Raw genomic sequence first — 24,596 nt, forward strand, 5'->3', positions numbered from 1 at the left:
AATAAATAAAATCTTTAAAAAAAAATAAACAGCTATCTCATTGAGGCTCTTAGTAGTTGATTTCAGGACTGAGACAAGGAAGTGCAAGGTGAGCCTGGAGCTCTCGCGGTGCTAGAAAGTAAAGAAATGCTCAAAAAAAGGTTGAGGGTTTGTTGAAAGACAGGAGCCAACTCAAAGGAGCACCTAACAGCCACAGGTAGAACAGTTTGATCAATAGAATAATGATAGTATTAGATTTTAACCTACAGAATGAAATAAATACGAGTTCATATTAATATAAATGATCAAATAAATGGGAGGAGAGGGATAGGTCTTCCTCATAATACCAGTGAATAAATGTAGAAGGAGGGAAATAGAGAATTGCCCTTAGGCATATTCCACAGTAATTAGTGTTGCACACAAAATCTTTTGAATGCTAAAAACCCCGGGTGAGAAAGTGAGGAGAAACAAGATTTGCATGGTTTCAAAGTATCTTCCCCTAAATATTTAGCAAAGGAAAAGAAAGTTATCTTTCTAGTGTAGGAATTTGGCAGACAGGAACTTAACCAAAGTAAACATCACCAGTAACAAGACATGTTAATATCAACATCATGAACCTCTTGGTATGACACTGTGTGGACATCATTCTTGTCGTATTCATGCCAAAAATGCGCAGCATTACTTCAGTCATGAGGAACCAGCAGGCAGTGCAAATTCAAGGACATTCTACAAAATAACGACGTAGAGCTCTTCAGAAGTGTCAAGGTGATGAAAGACGAGGAAAACTGCCGTACTGCAGACAAATGGAGGGAATGTAGTGTAGTGTCCTACAGAGGATCCTAGAGCAGAAAAAAAAGGCATTACATTTAAAAACTTGTGAAATTCAAAAAAGACTTAGAGTTACTAATACTGTATTAATGTTAATTTTCTGATTTTGATAATTAGGATCATGTAAGGTGTTAATATAGGGAAAACGGTGAGAGATGTAAGGGGACTGTACTATTTTTACAGCTTCTTTTAGCTGTAAGTCTAAAATTAGTTCAAAATTCGTTCAAGGGATGCCTGGGTGGCTCAGTCAGTTAAGTGTCCAACTTGGTGTCAGTTCAAGTCATGATCTCAGAGTCATGAGATTGCTGGGCGTGGAGCCTGCTTTGGATTCTCTCTTCTTCTTCCTCTGCCCCTGCCTCTCTCTTTCTCAAAAAAAAAAAAAAATTAGTTCAAATAAAAGTTAAGTATTAAAGATATCTTCGAAGACCCAGTAAAGGTATTGAAGTTTGATTTTTCTTGTTCCTCTAACAGGGTTAGAAAGAAGCTTCTGGAACAGCGGGAAGAAACCATAACAATAGATCGGGTCTGCAGACAAGAAACATTTGCTTATGAGATGGTAAGAGTCTCATCTTTCTTTTTTTTCCCCTGTGAAACAGTGAAACACTCTGTCATTGGGTGTTAGTGATGACTGTAGGGTGGCTTTATATTGGATATGCTTAGCTGAAAACAAACTTAGAGAAACCTCATTGGGACTGGGAACTGGTAGGAGAAAAAGACCCACAGAACTCAAGTGATAAGAACTTAAGTGATCGGGTGGCTCAGTCATTGTGGCTCAGTCAGTTAAACGTCTGCCTTCAGCTCAGCTCATGATCCGATAGAGTCCCACCGATAGAGTCCCACCATCGGGCTCCCTGCTCCGCGGGAAGCCTGCTTCTCCCTCCCCCACTCCCCCCGCTTGTGTTCCCTCTCCCACTGTGTCTCTCTCTGTCAAATAAATAAATAAAAATCTTAATAAAAGTTTAAGTGATGGCACATTTGCCTCTTTCAGATCTCTGCCTTTATTCTTGAATTTGTTTATTTGAGAGAGAGAGCACAAGCAGGGGGAGCAGCAGAGGGAGAGGGAGAAGTAGACTCCCTGCTGAGCAGGGAACCCGATACGGGGCTCAATCCCAGGACCCTGGGATCATGACCCAAGCTTAACTGACTGAGCCACCCAAGCACCCCTTTATTTCTGCTTTTAGTTTGGTTTTGCTCTCTATATTAGGCTAAATTCATGCCTTTTCATCTCCCTATTGCTGGTACTTTTGTTCTGCTCCTGATTGTAGTTTAATCACATTCTTAATCCACCATCTCTTATGTAAACCCTCAGAAAAATTTAAGATGATAAATAATGAGGAATTAAGTGTTAGACATGATGGGTTCATTCAATACATATTCTTGAGGACCTACTGTGTGTCAGATGCTGTGTTGGTCACTTGGTAATACATAAAGGCATCTGTTTTCTCTCCCACTTATTTTTTATTGTGGTAAAATTTACATAACATAAAATTTACTATTTTAACCATTGTTAAATGTTCAGTTGAAGTAGCATTAAGTACATTCACTGTATTATGTACCTATCAGTATTTCCAGAACTTTTTCATCATCTCAAACAGAAATTCTATACTGAGTAAATAACTCCCCATTTTCCTTTCCCTCAGCCCCTGGTAACCTTTATTCTACTTTCTGTCTCTGTGAATTTGCCTGTTCTAGATACCTCATATAAGTGGAATCATGCAATATTTGTCCTTTTGTGTTCAGCTTATTTTACTTAGTATAATGTCTTAGAGGTTTTATCTGTGACTGAATAATATTTCCTTGTATGGATATACCATATTTTGTTTATCTGTTCATCTTCTGATGGCCATTTGGCTTATTTCCATTTTTTGGCTATTGTAAATAATGATGCTATGAACACCAGTAGACCGGTATCTGAGTCTGTTTTCAGTTCTTTTCAGTATATACCTGGGAGTGCAGTTGCTCAGTCATACGGTCATCTAGGTCTAACCTCTTGAGGAACCACCAGACTGTTTTCCACAGCAGCTGGGTCATTTGACAGTCCCTCTAGCGATGCGCAGAGGTTCCAGTTTCTCCACATCCTCTTCAACATTTCTTACTGTCTTTTGAGAATAGCCGTCCTAGTGGGTGTAAAATGGTATCTCATCATGATTTCAATTTGCATTTCCCAGAGGGTAAGTGATGTTGAGTATCTTTTCATGTGCCTTTTGGCCGTTTGAATGTCATCTTTGGAGAAATGTCTATTCGAGTCCTTTATTAGTTTTTTAATTGGAGTGTCCCTTTGTTGAGTCGTAAGAGTTCTTTGTATATTCTGGATACTAGACTCAGCGTATGTGTGATTTTAAAATGTTTTCTCTCGTCTACAGGTCATTTTTTTTTTATTTCTGTATTTGAGAGAGAGAGAGGATGAGAGAGAAAGCACATGAGATGGGGGGAGGGTCAGAGGGAGAAGCAGACTCCCTGCCGAGCAGGGAGCCTGATGCGGGACTCGATCCAGGGACTCCAGGATCATGACCTGAGCTGAAGGCAGTCACTTAACCAACTGAGCCACCCAGGCGCCCTACAGGTCATCTTTTCACCCCCTTGATAGTGTCCTCCGATGTACAAAAGTTTAAAATGTGATTAAGTTCACTTTATCTTTTTGTTGTTATCTGTGCTTTTGGTGTCGTACTTAAGAAAATACTGGCAAATCCATTGTAGGAATGAAGCTTTCCCCCATGTTTTCGTCTAAGAGTTTATAGTTTTAGCTCTTAGTTCAAGTCTTTGATCCATTTTGAGTTAATTTTTATATATATAAGGAAAAGGTATAACTTTATTCATTTGTATGTGGATATCCAGTTTTCCTGGCACCATTTGTTGAAGAATGGTTTTGACACCTTCGTTAGAAGTCAGTTGACCATATAAGATTTATTTCTGAGTTCTCCGTTCTATTCCATGAGTCTCCGTGTCTGTCTTATCCTCAGAAATCCTGTTTTGATTGTTATAGCTTTGTGGTCATTTTTGAAATTGGGAAATGTGAGTCTTCCAACTTTAATCTTTTTCAGGATTGTTTTGACTGTTGATGTCAAAACTCGGAATTCCCTAGGGATTTTAGGAGGGTGGTTTTATTTCTGGGTAAAAAAAAAAAAATAGAAACCCCATAGTGATTTTGATAGGGATTGACTCTGTATATGATTTGGGGTAGTGTTGTCATTTGAACATCTTCCAATCCATGAACAAGCCTTGTTGCCAGTTAATTTTGTTCAGTAACATTTTGTAGTTTTTAAGTGTAAAAGTCTTTGATTTCTTTCTTTTTTTTTTTAAGAATTTTTTATTCTCTTAAAGTAATTTCTACACCCAACATGGGGCTTGAACTCACAATCGAGAGTCACATGCTCTACCGACTGAGCCAGGCAGGCACCCCAAGTCTTTTCATTTCTATTAAGTTTATTCCTAAGTATTTTATTCCTTTTGATGATATTTTAAATGGAATTATTCTCTTAATATCTTTTGAGTTGTACACTGCTGGTTTCTAGAAATATAACTGGTTTTTGTGTGTTGATTTCATAACCTGCAACTTTGGTAAATTTATTAGCTCTAATAGGTTTTTTTGTGTGGATTCTTTAGGATTTTATACATAGAAGATCATGCCTGTCATCTGCAAACAGAAATAACTTTATCTCTTTCTAATTTGGTTGCTCATTCATTCCTTTTCCTTTCTTCCTTTTTAAATCTAATTATTCTGGCTAGAATTTCTAGTACTATGTTGAAGAGAAGTGGCAAAAGTACACATCCTTATAGTTTTTCACCATTGAGTATGATTATAGCTGTGGATTTTTTGTATATGTCCATCATCATGTTGAAGAAGTGCCCTTCTGTTCCTAGTTTATTCAGTGCCTTTATTGTGAAAGGGGATTGGATTTCCTCTATTTTTTCTGCATTTCAGTGAAATAATGATGTGGGTTTTTTCCGTCCTCTATTAGTGTGGTGTATTACATTGATTGATTTGCGTGTGTTGAACTACTCTTGCATCCTGAGGATAAACCCCGCTTGGTTGTGGAATATAATCCTTTTCATATGCTGCTGAATTTGGTTTGCTAGTATTTTGGTTTTAAAGATTATTTATTTATTTATTTGAGATAGAGCAAGAGAGAGCGAGAGCATGGGGGGAGGGGCAGAGGGAGAGGGAGAAGCAGGCTGTCTGCTGACCAGGGAGCCCCAATATGGGGCTTGATCCCAGGACTGTGAGATCATGACCTGAGCTGAAGGCAGATGCTTAACCAACTGAGCCACCCAGGTGTCCCAGTTTGCTAATATTTTGTTAGGGAGTTTTGCATTTATATTCATAAATGATACTGGCCTGTAGTTTTCTTGTGGTGTCTTTGGCTTTGGTATCAGAGTATGTTGATCTCATAGAATGAGTTAAGAAGTTAGTATTCCCTCTGGGGGTTGCCTGCATGGTTGGGCAATGCCTTGCAGTCAGGTCATGATCCCAGGGTCCTGGGATCGAGCCCTACATCGGGCTCCCTGCTCAGCAGGGAGTCTGCTTCTCCCCTCCCCCCCCACCCCCATAAATAAAATCTTAACGTATTCCCTCAGGGCGCCCGGCTGGCTCAGTTGGTAGAGCATGTGACTCTTGACCTCACTTTGGGCATAGAGCATACTTTAAAAAAAAAAAAGTATTCTCTCTTCTTCAGATTTCTTGGAAGATGTTGGGGAGGATTGATGTAATTCTTTGGTATAGTTCACCAGTGAAACAATCTAGTCCTGGGTCTGTCTTCCCTCCCTCCCTCCCTCCCTCCCTCCCTCCCTCCGTCAGTGAGAGAGGGAACACAAGTAGGGGGGAGTGGGAGAGGGAGAAGCAGGCTTCCCACCAAGCAGGGAACCCGATGTGGGACTCGATCCCATGACCTTAGTAGAAGGCAGATGGTTAACGACTGAGCCACCCAGGTGCCCCTTGGATTCATTTTGATTGTTACCTTCCTTCTGCTTATTTTGGGTTTAGTTTGCTCTTCTTTCTCCATTTCCTTAGTGTATACAGTAAGGTTATTTACTTGAGATTGTTCTTTTTTTAATGCAGATGTATACAGCTGTAAGTTTCCCTCTTTGTACTGCTTTTGCTGCATCCTATGAGTTTCTGTGTTCTGTTTTTGTTTTCATTTGTCTCAAGGTATTTTCTCATTTCCCTTGTGATTTCTTTTTTGACCCATTGGTTATTTAAGAGTGTGTTATTTAATTTCCACTAAATTTTTTAGTTTTGTTCCTATTATGATTTCTAGTTTTATTCAGTTATAAACAGAAAATATACTTTAATTGATTTTAGTACTTGCAAATTCATTAAGACTTGGTGGTCTATCTCAGAGAATTGTTCATGTGCACTTGAGAAGAATATTGTTGGATGGAGTGTTCTGTATATGTCAGTGAGATCTCATTGGTTTGTAGGTGTTATTTCCTTATTAATTTTCTGTATGGTTATTCTACTCATTATTGGAAGTGGGGTATTGAAGTTTCCACCTGTTATCATAGAACAATATATTTCTCCCTTGAATTCTGTCAGTTTTGCCTCATATATTTTGGCATTCTGTTGTTAGCAACATATGTATATAATTATTGTATCTTTTTGGATTGCACATTTTATCAGTATACAGTGTCCTTTGTCTCCTATAACCTTTTTTGACTTAAAGTCTGTTTTATCTGACAATAACATTTGGTTACTATTTGTGTGGAATATCTTTTTCCATTTTTTTACTTCCAGCCTCTTTGTGTCTTCACGTCTAAAGTGAGTCTCTTACAGAGAGTGTATAGATGATGAAATATTTTTAATCCATTCTGCCAATCTTTGCCTTTTTAATGGGAAAGTTTAGCCCATCTGTGTTAAAGTAATTACTTTATTTCTGCCATTTAGGTATCTGTATGCCATACCTATCTTTCGTTCCTTGGTTCCTCTATTATTGTCTTCTTTGGTATTTAGTTGAATTTTTATGGTGTATTTTGTTTTCCTTCTCTCCATATATATGTGTTTTACTTATTTACGTAGTGGTTACCTTGTGGATTACAATTACCATCTTAAAATTATAACAACCTAATCTTTTTTTTTTTTTAAGATTTTATTTATTGAGAGAGAGAGAATGAGATAGAGCACGAGAGGGGCGAGGGTCAGAGGGAGAAGCAGACTCCCCGCTGAGCAGGGAGCCCGATGCGGGACTCGATCCTGGGACTCCAGGATCATGACCTGAGCTGAAGGCAGTTGCCCAACCAACTGAGCCACCCAGGCGCCCATAACAACCTAATCTTTTTTTTTTTTTTAAGATTTTATTTATTTATTTGACAGAGAGAGACACAGAGAGAGAGGGAACACAAGCAGGGGGAGTGGGAGAGGGAGAAGCAGACTTCCTGCTGAGCAGGGAGCCGGATGCGGGGCTTGATCCCGGGATCCTGGGACCATGATCTGAGCCGAAGGCAGACGCTTCACGACTGAGCCACCCAGGCGCCCCAGCCTAATCTTAATAATACCAACTTTGTTTCAGTAGAAACTTCAAGGATAGATACTCTGCTTATATACATCTCTGTCCCTCTCCCTTGATGATGTTATTGTCTCATCATATCTTTATGTGTCTGTTAACATAAATTTATAAATACTGTTTTATGCATTTGTTTTTGAGAGAAAAGTTATAAACTAAAAGTATAGTAGCTTTGGCTTTTATATTTGCCTATGTAGTTATCGTTACCAGTGTTCTTTATTTCTTCTTACAGATTCAAATTACTGTCTAGTGTCTTCTCATTTCACCCTGAAGAACTCTCTTTAGCATTTCTTGTACAAAGCCTACTGGTAATGAACTCCCCCCCCTTTTTTTTTATCTGAAAATGCCTTAATTGTTTTTTCATTCCTGAAGGATAGTTTTGCCAGGCATAGAATTCTTGGTTAAAGGTGTTTTTTCTTTCCTGACTTCAGATATGTTGTCCTACCCCCAGCTCACTGAGTGCATTTAAAACAGTTGATTTAACATCTTTGACAAGTAACTTCTGTATCTGGGCTTCCTCGAGGGTGGCTTTTGTCAGATTTTTTTTTTCTTGTGACTGTGACATATCTTCTTGTTTCTTTGTGTGCTTTATGTTTTTATTGAGAACAACGAATCTGTACTGGACATTCTGAGTAAATTCTTTTACTTGTTGATTGTTGGAGCTGCGTGTACTCCTTGTTGTGTATGGTTATGGATATTTCTGTTTTATTATCTCTGTGGACAGCCAGTGACCTGTTCAAGATTTCCTTAAATGTCTGCCTCCACAAATTTAAAAAAAAAGAAAAGGCCCTGTTTCTAAATTTCCCAGTAGCTGCTGCTGTGGGAAGCCACTGCTATCAGGAGACCAAAACCCAGGCAAGTGTCTACACCAGGTCATCAGGACATTACCAGAGCAACCAAAACCACCAGTTTTGGGAGAACAAGGTCCCCATTGCTTGTCATGGCATCACCCATCTGTTCAGGAACACAGGACCCTATTTCCACATCTGTAGTGGGGCTGAGGAATGGGGGGTGGTAGTTGGTTTGCACTCCGTGCTTACTAATGAAAGATCAGCAGCTTATCCTTTCATCAAACACTTTCCTAGTTGATGTAACTGACTGATCAGGTTTCAGAATTCCAGAATAGTTGGTTCCGATCTCTCTTTCCATCTTATTAGTTGCTTTGGTGGAGGGACTGATCCCTAGAGCTGCCTACTATGCCATTTCGCGTATTGTTACTCCCTCTTATTTTTGCACCTGTACTTCTTAACTAGTCTACTCTGAGGGCTTTTATTCTATCGTTATTGTGCACACATAATAGATGTGTGAGGTATTAAAGATGTGAGAATGTTGTAAAAAGCAAGACTGTGTTGGTTTTAGAGCCAAACCGATCTACATCCAGACTTGCTGATTTACCTTGGGTAAATCTGAACCTCTGTGCATCTGTCAAATAGCTTTCGTAATATTGTGAGAGAAGGTGTGTAAAAGTGTTATTAGCAACTGTAAATGCCAGTGTTATACCAACATTAGTTGATATTCCTGTTTTATCATCAGTTGCTAAGCATTTAGTGCCAACCATTGTTAGATACTTTATGTACACATTCTCAGCAATAGTTCTGTAAAATGAGTATTCTCTTTTTTGTTTTTGTTTTGTTTTTTTACAGAAGAAACTAAAGTTTAAGAGAGGTTTTAGCAATTTTCTTAAAGTAAAATTAGGAGTCAAAGCCAGGGCTGCCTGACTCTAGCCCTTGATTACAGCTGTTGTTCCACACTGCCTCTTTGCTGAGTCACACTGTGATTTTAAGGTCTCTTACTTGTTTTTCTCCTTCAGGAGTCACATGCCATAGGAAAAAAGCCTGAAAATCCAGCAGACATGATTGAAGAAGGGGAGCTTATCCTATCTGTGAATATCTTATACCCTGTTATATTTCATAAGGTCAGTAGTAAAACCTTTTGAATTTCACAGGTAATATGGGGGACTTTTGTTAAAGGGTTTAATCATTTGAATAGTTACAACCTTTAGGGTTCAAAATAAATGCAAACATACACTGTTTTATGTAACAGTTATAATATTGGAATTTATTTGTAATTGCTGCACTGGAAGCAACTAAAAGTATATGTAAAGCCACAGTGATTGTAATTATGTGAATTCTTGCGTTTGTTTCTTAGGTGTGTTTGTTTGTTTGTTTGTTTTTTACAGAATAGGTGACTGGTAAAGGAGTAGGGTAACCCTTGTTCACCAAATCAGAATACGTGGGAAGCTGTCAAAACTAACTAAAAACAACTCTTCTTTGATGAAAATGCAGAAAGTTAACAGGAACATTCATAAATTTCTTAGAGGTCTCTGATAAAAAGAATTCTACCCTAGCCCCTAGGGTGTGTATTCTTGATTCCCCAAATAGATGTCACAAACTTTGATAAGGTTTAATTGAAATATTACTATACATGAATAGCACTTGTGAATAGTCAATAATGAATCATCTGGGATAGAGTTTTTTGTTTTTTTTTTTTTAAAGATTTAATTTTTTATTTGAGAGAGAGAGAATGAGAGATAGAGAGCACGAGAGGGAATAGGGTCAGAGGGAGAAGCAGACTCCCTGCTGAGCAGGGAGCCCGATGCGGGACTCGATCCCGGGACTCCAGGATCATGACCCGAGCCAAAGGCAGTGGCTTAACCAACTGAGCCACCCAGGCGCCCCTCATCTGGGATAGAGTTAGTACTAATTACCTTGTTTGATTAAGATCTGAAATTACTAGTCAAACCAAACCAATAAAACAGAACTCTGGGTCTATAACAGAGTAGTGTATAGATTGCTTGGAGGAAATTTTAAAACACACTGCTGCTGGGGCATCTGGGTGGCTCAGTCAGTGTAGATCGCCCAACTCTTGATCTCAGGGTTATGAATAGCCCTGGGTTGGACGTGGAGCCTACTTAATAATAAATAAAACACAGTGCTGCTAGATGAAGTTATATTCCAAAGGTTCTTGGTGATTTCATTTTAGTAGCATCTTGATTATAAACTTTAGCTTATTTTGTTTTTTTAAAGATTTTATTTATTTGACAGAGAGAGAGAGAGAGAGCACAAGCAGGGGGAGTGGCAGGCAGAGTGAGAAGCAGGCTCTCTGCCGAGCAGGGAGCCTGATGTGGGGCTTGATCCCAGGACCCTGGGATCACAACCTGAGCTGAAGGCAGACACCTAATGACTGAGCCACCCAGGCACCCCATAAACTTTAGCTTAAACTAAGAAAGTTCTGTTGCTAAGTGTCTTAGTCCCTTGTGGCCGCTGTAACAAAATACCGCTGATCGAGCGGCTTATAACCAGCAGTTTGCCTCAGTTCTGGATGTTGGCAGTCCAAGCTCGGGGTTAGCACAGGCAGGTGAGGCCCTCTTCCAGGTCACAGACCTCTCAGGGGTCCGAAGGAACTAGGCTTTCTGTGCGATCTTTTATAAGAGCACTAACCCCATTCATGAGGCTCAGCCTGCCACCTCATCACCCTCCCTCCCAGAGACCCAACCTCCGAACACTATCACTTGGGCGGTAGGATTCCAGTATCTGAATTTGGGGTGGACAAAGACATTCAGATCATAACACCAAGTGTCTCAGTTGTCTGTGGAATTCTAAGTTATGGAGGTGGCCGAGTGACTATACTAGAGGCCAATGCCATTGAGAGATGTTAATTACTTACATTTCCTGAGAGGAGCAAGTTGACCACAGCCGCAGGGCCACAGAGGAAAGCACCAGTGACAGTTGGGAACGAAAAGGAGTGAGGAGAAGCCATAGGCCACAGCCTTTATTGAGGTTTCCATGGGCAGGGCGAATGGTTCGGGCTTGGCTAGTTTGAGTAATTCCAGCGGGTTCGGGGGTCTAGGGACTGTCCCTAGTTGTCCACTACCTGACCTTACATTGATTTAGGACGAGCAAATACTGGCTTGGCATGTGAGAATGAGAACAAGGAAGTGGCTTCAGAGACCAGGCTCTGGATCACAGGGGAGATGTAAACAGTTTTGGCCATTAACTTGGCCCTGCTATTAGTGGATGCCAAATGGACAAATACAGAATCTAAGAAAACACAGAACACTAAGTTATGGGGATAACTTTAAATTAAGAAAACCAGTAACTTCATCTAGATCTGGTCAGGACAGGATTTACAGTTTACTTGCTTCGTCTCTAAGTGGACACTTATTTATTTACCATTTGAATTTTAGCACAAAGAACACAAACCATACCAGACGATGCTGGTGTTGGGCAGTCAGAAGCTCACAGAACTGAGAGATTCAATTTGCTGTGTCAGTGACCTCCAGATTGGTGGGGAATTCAGCAACACTCCTGATCAAGCTCCTGAGCACATAAGCAAAGTAAGGTGTTGTGTTTTCTTTTTTTTCTTACCCCTCATAAAACAAGAAGAAATAGTAATAGTCATAACAATAATAATAAGCTAAATAAGTAGTGATTACTCTAGCAGACTCATAAATGTTCCAGTAAATCCTTTCTCCTTTTATGCCATTCCATCAAGTTTATCTCTTCCCTTCTTTTTATCATCAAGACATTTTCAGGGGCGCCTGGGTGGCTCAGTCGTTAACCGTCTGCCTTTGGCTCAGCTCATGATCCCAGGGTCCTGGGATCGAGCCCCGCATCGGGCTCCCTGCTCCGTGGGAAGCCTGCTTCTCCCTCTCCCACTCCCCCTGCTTGTGTTCCCTCTCTTGCTGTATCTCTCTCTCAAATAAATAAAATAAATTAAAAAACGTAGGCTTCATTTTGGTGGTTCTTATAAATTCTCTTGGTCTTTCCTCAGTTTTCATGGTTTTAAATGTACTCTAATCTTTGTTCGTGTCTCTCTGTTGCCGCGTTCTCTCCTGATTTCCAAATCATTTTGACTGCCTCCCGGACATTTCCTTTTAGCCTCAGTGCTACCTGCATTTTATTTGAACTGCTACAGTCGATTCACTCTGCCCCTTTTCAGGGGAACGGTGTGATTCGTTCTGAAACTGCCTACATCTCGTGGCTTACCATCAGTGGAAAACCCTTCCTGTTTGTTTAATGGAGAAAATAAAGTTAGCAGAAAAGAACTTTCCATCACCTCTCACCTCCATATAGCCATCTGCCCGTGTACCCTGCCCTCCCACGTGGAACAGTGGCTGGACTAAAGCTGCTCCCACCTGAGGCCAGGCTGCCTGCCCATGGGATCCCCTGTCCTCACCGTGCTTGGCCTCACATCATGGTTCCTTCCATTCTGCCAGCTCTCCCTTCATTGCAGACGCGCTGTGGTCACTCCCTTCCTAAAACCTTGTCTCGACCATGCGTCTTCCCCTAGCCACCACTCAGAGTGTATAACAGCAAGTAGGAACAATAATACTCAATAATAGCCCCTAAATTCATTGTTTCTCTTTTTCTGCCGTCACCTTGTCTTGCACTCAACGTTTGTTCCCAGCACTCCTGGAAAATCACTTTTCTTGATACCACCATAGACTTGGTTCTCACCTTTTCTGACCACTCATCGGCACGTCACACCTTTGAATATTCCTTCTTCCTTGCAACATTTTCTTTACTTAGCTTTTAAGACATTACACCCACCTGATTTTCTTTCTGTCCGGCTGACTTTTAATTAATTCCTTTGCTGGATGCCTCTCATTTTCCTGACTTGTATTGTAAAGCCCTGGGTGTCAGTCCCTCAGAGCTTCCCTCTACATATCCTCCCTAGGTGATCTTAGCCAGATTCATAGCTGTCAGTACTGGGACTTCCAAAATTATATCTCCAATCTCAGCATCTTCTCTGACCTCCAGACTTCTCTATCCAGCAGTCTCCTTGACAGTTTTTTTATTTAAGTAATGTCTAACCCAATGTGGGACTCTAACTTAACAGCCCTGAGATCAGGAGTTCACATGCTCTTCTGACTGAGCCAGCCAGGTGCCCCATCCTTGACAGTTTTAATTTTTTTAATTTAATTTTTTAAATTTTTTTTAAAGAATTTATTTATGTATGTATGTATTTATTTGACACACAGGGAGAGAGGAAGAAGCAACCCCCGCACCGAGCAGGGAGCCCAATGTGGGGCTTGATCCCAGGGGATCATGACCTGAGCCGAAGGCAGATGCTTAACCGACTTAGCCACCCAGGCGCCCCAACAGCTTTTATTGGATGTCTAATAGCCATCTCAAACTTAATCTGTTCAAAAGCAGACTCTACATCTCCACCTCATTCTGTGCCTTCCTCAGTGTTCCTATCTCAGTAAATATGCCCGTTCTGAATCTGGTTACTTGGGCTAAAAACCTGGGAGTCCTCCTTGTCTCCTTTCCTCCCACACTGAAGGCATCAGCAAGAGCTCTGGCTCTACTTTGAAAATATATTCAGGCTTTGCCCCGCTCTTGCTTTCTCTGTCTCTAAGAAAAATAAAAAATAAATCTTTAAAAAAAATTAATAGTTTTCAAAAATAAAAAGAAATTGATCCTGTCCTTCTCCAGTTTAAAAATCTCAGTGGATCTCTGTAGGCTGACATATAAGGCCTTTTGTAATGATGACTTCCAAGTTAACTTTCCATACTATCCACCCCTACTTCTGCATCTTATGCTTCAGCCACAGATAATTTGTTGCTCAAGCCTAACACTTTTTCATGCCTCCGAATGTCTGAACATGGTAGGAAGCCCTTTCCCTCCCTCCATCCATCCGGTTCATACTCATATTTCCAAACCCAGCTTTAAACTCACTTATTACATAAAATTTTTCCTGACTGACCTCTCTTTGCCACTCTGGCACCATTTCGTCTAGCTATTACAGTGCCTATAATAATCGGCTGGTGCTATTTGATAACGTCTCTCTGCCCCACAGGGCGGGCTGTGTTCTAGTCCTTTTGGTGACTGGCAAGGAGACCAGCGTCCTATGACTCACATGTCGATTTCACTTAGTTTTCTAGTTACACCAAAATGGTTTTAAGATAATTGGTTTCTTCAGGTTTGGCATCTCGGTGCTCTTGGAAATAAACATTAAAGAGAAACATGGAATTTCAAGGCTGTGTGCAGACCAGGAAATAAAAATTTATCTTTTAAAGGAGAAGCAGGAATCTTCTGCTGTTTCTCTACCCTACCAAAAAAAAAAGTGTAATTATAAAGTTTTTATAAATTCACTTTGATAAGCAAAATCTGAATTCACTCTGATGGCAATCATGTTTTCACTGCTCAAGGCAATTGGAGTCAGATCTGGGAATGAGTCTTAGTGCCAGGACCCTGGTTTTTGTTTTTGTTTTTTTTAAGATCTTATTTATTTATTTGACAGAGAGAGCAGGAACACAGGCAGGGGGAGTGGGAGAGGGAGAAGCAGGCTTCCCGCTGAATAGGGAGCCCAATGCGGGGCTCGATCCCAGGACCCTGGGATCATGACCTGAGCTGAAGGCAGACGCTTAACGACTGAGCCACCCGGGCCCCCCCCCCCCCCCCACCGAAAGGGTTTTTAACCAGGCGTGGCTAGTTCGTTGTGTTTGTACATCAGTGCTGATGCGTTCAGCAGCTTTCTAAGCAGGGGGTTGGATGACCCATCGTCCTATTTTAAATACTTAACACACGTGCAGTTGTATTGTTTCTGCCTCTTCCGTCTCTTTATTAAAATAATATCCTCTGGGGGCACCTGGTTAATTAAGCGTCTGCCTTTGGCTCAGGTCATGATCACAGGGTCCTGGGATCGAACCCAGCATTGGGCTCCCTGCTTGGTGGGGGGCCTGCTTCTCCCTCTGCCTGCCGCTCCCCCTGCTTTGTGCTCTCTCTGACAAATAAAATCTTAAAAAAAAAATAGGGTGCCTGGGTGAAAAAAAAAAATAATAGGGTGCCTGGGTGGCTCAGTTGGTTAAGTGACTGCCTTCGGCTCAGGTCATGATCCTGGAGTCCCGGGATCGAGTCCCACATCGGGCTCCCTGCTCAGCGGAGAGTCTACTTCTCCCTCTGACCCTCCCCCCTCTCATGCTCTATCTCATTCTCTCTCTCAGATAAATAAATAAAGTCTTAAAGAAAAAATATCCTCTGATTATTGAGCACTTACCATGTGCTAGACAGAAGTACGCTTTGGACAGAATTATCGCTGTTTGAAAGATACGAGGAAGTTGGCTCAGAGCGCTGTCATGCATTGCCTGTGTTTGGTAAGCAGAGTGGAGGCTGCATTCAGACCGTTGTCAGCTTGCCTTCCAAGCCCCACATTCTTGTTTGCTGTGTTGGCACGACGCCAGGCGTGAGGGTCTTTCCCCGCCTTTTTGTTTCCTTGCTGAATAGGCAGTGAGTGAAAACTCGGGCTGTGCTGAGAGTCGCAGCAGCTTCTAAACACATGGCCTCTGGAATCTCTGCTAACATTTGACCTATGGAAAGATTTTTATTTCACTGATTGGCATTTGTATTTTATGGTTTCGTTTTCTTTTTAATTTTTGCTTTGGAGTTTTTTTTTCCCTGTTTGTCTGAGTCGTCTTTCTTGATGAGTCTGGTCCCTTGGAAAATTCTGACCATACATGCAAGAAATAGTATGAGTCCTTATGTACCCATTACCCACCTTCACCAATTCTCAGCATTTTGCCAAATTACTATTATTATTAAAGCTTTTATTTATTAGAGACACAGCGAGAGAGGGAACCACAAGCAGGGGAGTGGGAGAGGGACAAGCAGGCTTCCTGCTGAGCAGGGAGCCTGATGCAGGGCTTGATCCCGGGACCCTGGGATCATGACCTGAGCCAAAGGCAGACATTTAACCAACTGAGCCACCCAGGCGCCCCTTGCCAAATTATTTTTATCTGTTTACCTCATGCCGTTGTCAAACTTAACAAAATTGAGAATTGATCTGTAAGTTAATGCTTTTTTGGACAGATATTTGGCGTGTATTCCACTGGTAATCATGGGAAAAAAAATCAGTGAGTTGCGGTTCTTGTAGCTGAGGAAAGGAGAATCTTTATTTCAACCAATAAGCAAGAATTTTGAATATTAACTTAGATGACTTTAGTATGTGAGAAGACTGGGAGCATTGAGCCAGTATATTTCAATCTATTTTAAAAGCTTATATCTAAAACATAATATGTTTTGCTAGCATTTGTTTTTTGGACTATAGTTGTTAAAGAATGGAGTGCATTTTTTTTTAAATATGTGTATAAGATCAGGCCAGTATTTTCTACTCAAGTGTTATTTTGTTTTGTTTTTTTTAATGACCCCTCACATTTTAATATGTGGTCTACTTTTAACATTTAACAGATTAGTTTTTTGTTTTTTTCTTTTTTGTCAGTAATCTCTTAAGGGTCTTGCTTAGAGGAACTTAAAAAAATACTTGGCACATATTGCTGTTACTTATTATAAATAAAGCCCTGGTGTAAGACAAAGAGCTTCTTCAGCATCTCTCCCATTACCATTTTCTCACAGCAGATCCTAGGAATACTTCTGAAAAAAATTTAAGATTTTATTTATTTGAGAGAGAAAGAGCAGAAGCTGTGGGGAGGGGCGGAGGGAGAGGGAGAAGCAGACTCCCTCGCTGAGCAAGGGAGCCCGATGCCGGGCTCCATCCCAGGACCTTGGGATCACGACCTGAGCCAAAGGCAGATGTTCAACCAGCTGAGCCACCCAGGTGCCCTATTTCTGAAATTCTAATATAGCTGATTTGAATGTTAGCAAGAGAACAAACTACTGATGCCTAAAATTATATATAAATGACTTTATTCACATGATCCTGTTAGTTCTCGATAGTTACTTTGTTTATAAAGTGGAAATAGTACCAGTAGACTCTGGGGCTACATTAGGTACATAACAGAAGTAACTTCTTACACTAGGTTTTCCATTTTGGTTGACGATCCTCCCCTCCCCAGGGTTGGTCAGCTAAAATAGCTGACAAAATAGGGAAACTAGTAGTGAGGATCTCTGGTTGCCACTGAAAATCAAAATTACCTGGTTTTGAGGTTGCTCACATCTTCTGTTCTATTTGTAGCCTGACACAAGGAAAAGTTATTAATGGATGACTTCAGATTTAGATGCAAAACAGTTCCCCTTCTAAATAATTATGCCAACCAAAAGCATTAAGTTCCCTAAATCACCTCAAGTTCTGTAGGAGCATTTTTTTTAAAAAAAAGATTTATTTATTTGACACAGAGAGAGACACAGTGAGAGAGGGAACACAAGCAGGGGGAGGGGCAGAGGGAGAAGCAGGCTTCCCGCGGAGCAGGGAGCCCAATGCAGGGCTCGATCCCAGGACCCTGGGATTATGACCTGAGCCGAAGGCATACGCTTAACAACTGAGCCACCCAGGCACCCTGTAGAAGCATTTTGTAATGAAAAAATGGAACTTTTGTTTTTATTTCCAAAATAAGGCAGTATTCTTTCAGAACCTTTATTTTAGATCCTAGCTTACCTCTTTGAGGGTCCAGAAGTATATTCAGTGGCAGTTTTTGTGTTAGCAGCTAGATACAGCATTCTAGTACATATTATCCTTTTGTCTCTACAAGTACCTGGGAAGGAGGTAATGGCTTGTACCCCTATGTTATGTGAAGAAACAGGGTCAGGGAAATTGAGGGACGGCCCAACGAGAAACTAGCACAGCTAGTCTCATAAGGGTGTCTGATGCCATTGCCCGATAATATGTAAATGAGGGAATGAAGAAAGAAAAATAGAAGCTTCGAAGGAGATAAATTTGGTTATTTTAGAGTAAGATTTTTTTAATACCTGAAACTTACATATCTTTCATAGTTCATAAACTGCTTTGGGGTTTTGCAGTCCTGTAAGATAGTGTGACAGATATACAGGTGAGGAATCCAAAGTCTGAGGAGTACTTATATATAGATTAAGAAAAAGAACACAGGTCTTCTCACTCTCCCCCAGGGGTCTGATTGTAAGGATATTTTGAAGAGCAAGTCTAACAGAGTGCCTCTCAGCACTGCTGGCCCATTTGAATCTCCTGGGGAGCTTGGGAAAACATTAGTGCCTGGGCCACATCCTGAGAGATTCTCATTTAATGACTCTGAGGTGAGACTTGGTCTTTTGGTGTTTCTAGGATTCTGTTATGCAGTGAGGATCAAGAGACACCCCTCTGGAAAGTCTGGTAGGCTGAAAGTTAAGAAACCTGACGATGGTTCAGACCAGTTGTGTGACTACTATGGTCCTCTGGGGCAAGACTGCTTGAGTAAGGGGACGCCTGGGTGGCTCACTCGGTTAAGTGTCTGTCTTCGGCTGACATCATGATCCCAGAGTCCTGGGATCGAGTCCCACATCGGGCTCCCTGCTCAGCGGGGAGTCTGCTTCTCCCTCTGCCCTTCACCCTGCTCATGCTATCTCTCAAATAAATAAAATCTTAAAAAAAAAAAAGACTGCAGAGTAAGAATAGATATTCAAATTCTGCCTAAGAATTATTGAAAATTTGAAGGGAGAATTTTTATAAAAGTACACTGAGGGCGCCTGGATGGTACAGTTGGTTGAGCATCCTAATCTTGGTTTCGGATAGTGATCTCAGGGCCGTGGGATCGAGCCCAGCATTGGTCTCCACGCTCAGTGTGGAGCCTGTTGGAGAGTCTCTCTCCTGATGCCCCTCCTGCTTGTGCTCTCTTTCAAATAATCTTTAAAAAAAAAAAAAGTACACTGGGTGCGTGGGTGGCTCAGTCGTTGGGCGTCTGCCTTCAGCTCAGGTCATGATCCCAGGGTCCTGGGATCGAGTCCCACATCGGGCTCCCTGCTCAGCGGGAAGCCTGCTTCTCCCTCTCCCACACTCCCTGCTTGTGTTCCCTCTCTTGCTGTCTCTCTCTCTGTTAAAAAATAAATTAAAAAAATCTTTAAAAAAAAAAAACTACACTGAGGGGCACCTGGGTGGCTCAGTCTGTTAAGCATCTGCCTTCGGCTCCCGTCATGATCCCAGGGTCCTAGGATCCATCTCCACATCGGGCTCCCTGCTCAGCCGGAAGTCTGCTTCTCCCTCTCCCTGCTCCTGCTCTCTTTCGCTATCTCTGTTTCTCTCTCACATAAATAAATAAATCTTTTTTTAAAAGTATGCTGAAAATATTAAAAAACAACAAAAACATAACTAATCACTTATCGCTGGGGAAATATCAAAGATGTGACTTTTGGTTTTTACTTCTAGTATCCAGAATAACTCACTGCTGTGTATTCATATAATAAAATAATATTGTTTATTTCATTTCTAATTAGGTTCCTTTCACACGTCTCAGAATACACGAATTTAAATCAGACCTAGTGATTAAAACAGCAATAGGATAACATTGAAAATAGCAGCAAGGATCAGATGTTTACACTTTCATGCCTGTAAATAGCATAATACTTGTCACATAGGTTCCCATTAAATAGTAAACAAATTAATGAGCTGAGCATATTTTGTGAGGTTGCATAAAGTTACTATAAAGCATATTAGTGTGGTTTTATGACCTATAGATTTTGAATTGGTAGCAATTTCCTAATTATTAATAGAGGACTCTCTTTCAATGCCATCTATTTCCTTATAGGACCTGTACAAATCAGCCTTCTTTTATTTTGAAGGGACATTTTACAATGATAAAAGATACCCCGAGTGCAGAGATTTGAGCAGGTACAGTTTTCAAAAATCTTCTCAGTTTTTCCTGTTTCTAGTTCTTGAAATAGTGAGATCTCCACAAATCCTATTACTGGTCCATTAAGGGTCTTTGCTAAGGAATTGTTTTGTTAGACTGGTTTGTTTTGGGGTCAGAAATACCAGTTTTTTAAAATATATTCAGTTATTTCATCTGGTTGGCCTAGGTATTAGTAAGTTAATCAAAATTTTTTTACTTCAGAAAGAAAATTTTCCTATCAAAGATCTACAGACTATTTCAAAATCTTCGTGTTATCTACCGTCTTAGAAATTCCAGCAAATCTTGGGGCACTTGGCTGGCTCAGTCAGTAGCAACTCTTGATCTCGGGGGGTCGTGAGTTTGAGCCCCATGTTGGGTGTGGAGCCTACTTTAAAAAAACAAAAAAAATTCTAGCAGATCTTGTATTGAGCCATAGATACGTCTAAGAAACTTTAAATCCCACTTAAACACTTTATTAGTCTCTTTCATATTTAGGTGATAGCAATAAATTAATCTGTTTTTTCTGCTTTTCCAGTATATACTGTTGTTTGCCCTAGATGAGTATGTTAAATATATGGTTAAGTATGTAACATGGAAAATCTATAGCTCATAGTCATGTTAATTAGCCCATACTTTGACTATCAGTGTCTTAGCAACTAGAATATATATGTATATTGTTTGGCAATATACATATATTGCCAAATATATGTATTTGAGTGTTTATATACATTCTCTTTAATTTTAGCCATTTGTATCTGTATTCTAATGTAGCAGTTCTCAAACTTGCTGCTTTCATCATTCCTTTATACTATAATTGAGTCTAAAGAACTTTATGTGGGCTTTAGCTATCAGTATTTACCATATTAGAAATTGAAACTAAGAAATATTTTAAATATTAATTAATTTAATCCCATTACATGTTAACATTAGTAATTCTGTTTTCCAGAACAGAATGAGGCGGATGTCATTGTTCTACATTTTCCATTCAGTCTGAAATGATAAAACACATCATGTAGCCTTTAGAATACTGGTCATTTATGAGAGATTGGGAGTTGAAAAGGGCAAATGACATTTAATCACAAAGATCATTTTGACTTCCAGAACCACACTTTGAGAACTGTTGCTCTAATGGATAAAGACACATTCAGAGTTCTTAATTTCTACATGTGTCAGCCACTAAGATTTTCTCCTCAAGGTGGCAACTGTCCGGTTATATTGAGTGAGCCAGGCTTTATGAAATACTTGCAGTCACAAACCGTTTTCTGTCATTTTTAGGTTTTTGTGGCATAATGAAATATCCTTGTCTTTCCCCCCCTTCAGAACTATCATTGAATGGTCAGAGTCCCATGACAGAGGCTATGGAAAATTTCAGACTGCTAAAATGGAAGATTTCACCTTCAACGACCTGTATATTAAACTGGGTTTTCCTTACTTATATTGTCACCAGGGAGACTGTGAGCATGTTGTTGTCATTACTGACATAAGGTAAGTGGCAGCACTCAGAACATTGTATTTGTTCTGTTTTCCTTTTCTTTATTTCACAGTATAAAAGCACAGGCAGTTTGGTTTTGTTTTTACACTGCAGCTTGGCTTGGGAGCAGCAAAATCATGTTTGCTCTCCATGGATTGACCAACTCTTCATCCGTTTATATTCTGTCTTTATTTTGGGGAGTAGCTATAATAGAAATACTTTTATTAGAGGGTTAAAAATCTGTAAGTGTCTCCATTTGTATATCAGGCAGGCAGTAGCCATCCACTTTGGATATCACTTTGTATATCCTATCACGCCTTTGCTTAGCAAATTTGCAACTGTGTATCTAGGTTTCTTGTCTCTTTGCCAGAATTTTAAGGAGATCAAAGGGAACTAGGGGAAGAGAAGGGTAATTCTAGTATTTGACAAATGTGAAGTCTTAATGCTTTCATCAAGTATAAAGTGAGAAGGACTAGTTTAAAATGAGATTTTGTTATAATTTTGTATAGCTTGGGTGTCTCTCATAAGGCTCTTCCTTATTTAGGAAATCTCAATTTGTGCAGGATCAATATATAGGAATAAGCCCTATTCCATCCCTGCTTTAATTCCGAGAGACCATTTTTATGTTTTTTGTGTGTGTGTGTGTGTGTGTGTGTGTGTGTGTGTGTGTGTGTGTGGAGTAGTGATACACCCAGGCTTTTTATTATACCAGTGTAGGAACTGATGCCTTCAGAAAGTCCCTGCCTCCACTTTTCTTGGATCTTAGTGACCAGTCTCCAAAATTCTGCCTGGCATGCACTTATTCTCAGGAGGTTTCCCGAGGAAGGACTTCGTACTTACTGCTTAGGAAACCTTGAAGTAGAAAAACACGAATGCAGGGGCACCTGGGTGGCTCAGTTGGTTAAGCGTCTGCCTTCGGCTCAGGTCATGGTCCCGGGGTCCTGGGATCGAGCCCTGAGTCGGGGTCCTTGCTCAACGGGGAGTCTGCTTCTCCCTCTGCCAACCGCTGTCCCTGCTTGTGCTCTTTTTCTCTGACAAATAAAATCTTAAAAAAAAAAGAAAAGAAAAAAACCCATGACTGCAAAAGCAGAAGAGATAATGCTGGTAAAGGGAAATTCCATAATGATGGCCATCTAGCAATTTGTCCCGAGACTGGAGCACAGCAGAGAACTCAGGAAGGTGTCTAGAACTGCCAGGTGTCCTGCTGGTGCATAAACACTTGGAGAGTATGCTTCTCATTCTGTCAGGAAGTACAGAACTGAATTAGCGACAGGTACACGGCAACCTAAGCAGATGCGAACCTGAGAGAAGTCGTTAGCTGGCAGCCTCTGGCTCGTAGCTGGAAAACCGTGTGTTACACAGTAAAAGGAACCTGCAGTCGGTTGTGGAGTTGAGGTGTAAGTAGTAATATTAATTTGGCATCATGTAAACATTAAATATTTAACCAAAGTTATTTTGGTTCTGTAGAGGGATGTTGAGGAGGTAAATTTAAAAGAAACAGTTAAGTATGCAAAACAGTGGCCCTTAGGGAAGAAGATTGGCTGAAGCAAAGGGCCAGGGGGTCAGGAGAGCTCATAAACCCCAGTTTTGTAGGACTTAAAATTAGATATTTTTCTTTGATAATTTTATATAAGCTATTCTGCCTGCTCTTTCCCTGAGGGGAACGTGCCTGAGAATTAGCATAATAAGATGGGAGACAAGCCACTTTCCTCTGATTTTAGTTTAACATTTCTTACTGTATGGCAGTGTCAGTCCTTAAACTCCAGGCAACGTGGGAAAACAACACTTATTAAACATTTGCAGCGTGGGATGTTCCTAAGGAATTTTTAGTTTCAGCTTTTTAAAAAAGATTTTTTAGTTTCACTTTTTAAGAGTTTATTTTTAAGCAGTCCCTACACCCAGTGTGGGGCTTGAACCCACAACCCCCAAGACTAAGAGTCACATGGTCTACTGACTGAGTCAGGTGGGCGCCCTTTAAAGAATTTTTAAATATAATTTGGACTACAAGTCATTTTTTACAAAAGATTTTATTATTTGAGAGAGAGAGCGGGCACATGAGCGGGGGCGGGGGCAGAGGCAGAGGGAGAAGCAAGCTTCCCGCTCAGCGGGGCTCGATCCCAGGACCCCAGGATCATGACCTGAGCCGAAGGCAGATGCTGAACCGACTGAGCCACCCAGGTGCCCCTAGACTACAAGTCATTTTTATCTTCTAGGTGGATTTAATCATTCAGTGCCATACTATAGTCTAATAGTTGGTAAGCTGGGGCGCCTGGGTGGCTCAGTCGTTAAGTGTCTGCCTTCAGCTCAGATTGTGATCCCGGGGTCCTAGGATCGAGCCCTGCATCGGGCTCCGTCCTCGGTGGGAAGCCTGCTTCTCCCTCTCCCGCTCCCTCCTGCTTGTGTTCCCTCTCTCGCTGTATCTCTGTCAAGTAAATAAAATCTTAAAAAAAAACTAGTAATAGTTGGTAAGCTTACAAGTTTTATTAATCATTTTCTGATATGAAGTTGATATATTGCTACCCTTACTAAAGGACAAAAAGAAAGAATCGAATTTTTAAAATGGTCATGGACCTTTAGAACACTCTAGTGTAGTCCCTTTTTTGGATGAAGAATCTAAGGTCCAGCATGGTTAAGGAATTTACTCACACCCAGTCAGCTGATTAGTGGCATAGTAGAGACTGACTTCCATTTACAATTTACGAATTCTGACACCTAAAACTAGAGTCCTCTATCAGTTCACATTATACCAGGAGTACGATTTAGATTTTAATAAAGAGGATGGTAAACAAGAGCCACGTAACATATAACCAAATAGATAAAATAGTTGCTCAAACTGTGTTTCATAAGAAGGTATTAAGTGTTGAGTAAAGCAAGGGCTCTCTGATGGAATACATTCAAGATCTGCTGCACATAGATCTCCCTCTTAAAGAGTCACAGAACACATTACCGTAAAATGCTTTGGGAAGTTTCATAGGAAAGAAAACATTGTTTAATCCCAAATGATCTTTAGGAGAGTGTTTCTGTAGAACACAGGTCAGACCTTGTTTATACCTAAGTCTTTCATAAGAAAAAAATTGAAAAATATACCTACTGTGTTCTTAATGTTGAGGTACAGATATATTTCTTTACAGATCACAATTTGCATTTTTTTAACAATTTGCATTTTAATATTTTCGTTTACGTCTCATGTACACAAAGGCTTGCGCATTGTGATGACTGCTTGGATAGGACACTTTATCCCCTTCTTATCAAGAAGCATTGGCTGTGGACCAGAAAATGTTTTGTTTGTAAAATGTACACAGCCAGG

General features: G+C 40.5%; 1 protein-coding gene and 1 long non-coding RNA gene across 7 annotated transcripts in view; one reads left to right on the forward strand and one right to left on the reverse strand.

The window, feature by feature from the left end:
• Positions 1 to 24,596, forward strand: part of SNAPC3 (small nuclear RNA activating complex polypeptide 3) — a 46,628-nt gene that overhangs the window by 14,450 nt on the left and 7,582 nt on the right. For all 4 annotated transcript variants that reach the window (XR_012374779.1, XR_012374780.1, XR_012374781.1 and 1 more), the window contains exons 3-8: positions 1,279 to 1,363; positions 9,115 to 9,219; positions 11,491 to 11,640; positions 19,735 to 19,817; positions 21,139 to 21,303; positions 24,488 to 24,595. Coding sequence is in view for 1 of the 4 variants with exons in the window: in XM_025887851.2 (XP_025743636.1) it covers positions 1,279 to 1,363; positions 9,115 to 9,219; positions 11,491 to 11,640; positions 19,735 to 19,817; positions 21,139 to 21,303; positions 24,488 to 24,595 (696 nt within the window). In the remaining 3 variants the exon portion in view is untranslated. The remainder of the gene's footprint in view (positions 1 to 1,278; positions 1,364 to 9,114; positions 9,220 to 11,490; positions 11,641 to 19,734; positions 19,818 to 21,138; positions 21,304 to 24,487; position 24,596) is intronic.
• Positions 20 to 24,502, reverse strand: LOC112836226 (uncharacterized). 3 transcript variants are annotated; one of them, XR_003211432.2, is made up of 3 exons: positions 22,130 to 24,502; positions 15,309 to 15,618; positions 20 to 818 (listed from the first exon to the last, which is right to left on the reverse strand). It is a non-coding gene; the product is annotated as an uncharacterized lncRNA (long non-coding RNA). The 3 variants fall into 3 exon arrangements; XR_012374782.1 differs by lacking the exon at positions 20 to 818 and adding an exon at positions 2,759 to 2,924; XR_012374783.1 differs by lacking the exon at positions 20 to 818 and adding an exon at positions 11,050 to 11,673.

Source organism: Callorhinus ursinus, unplaced genomic scaffold (assembly GCF_003265705.2).
Source record: "Callorhinus ursinus isolate GAN/ISIS: 27379988/994484 unplaced genomic scaffold, GSC_fseal_2.0 scaffold39, whole genome shotgun sequence".
Classification (NCBI taxonomy): domain Eukaryota; kingdom Metazoa; phylum Chordata; class Mammalia; order Carnivora; family Otariidae; genus Callorhinus; species Callorhinus ursinus.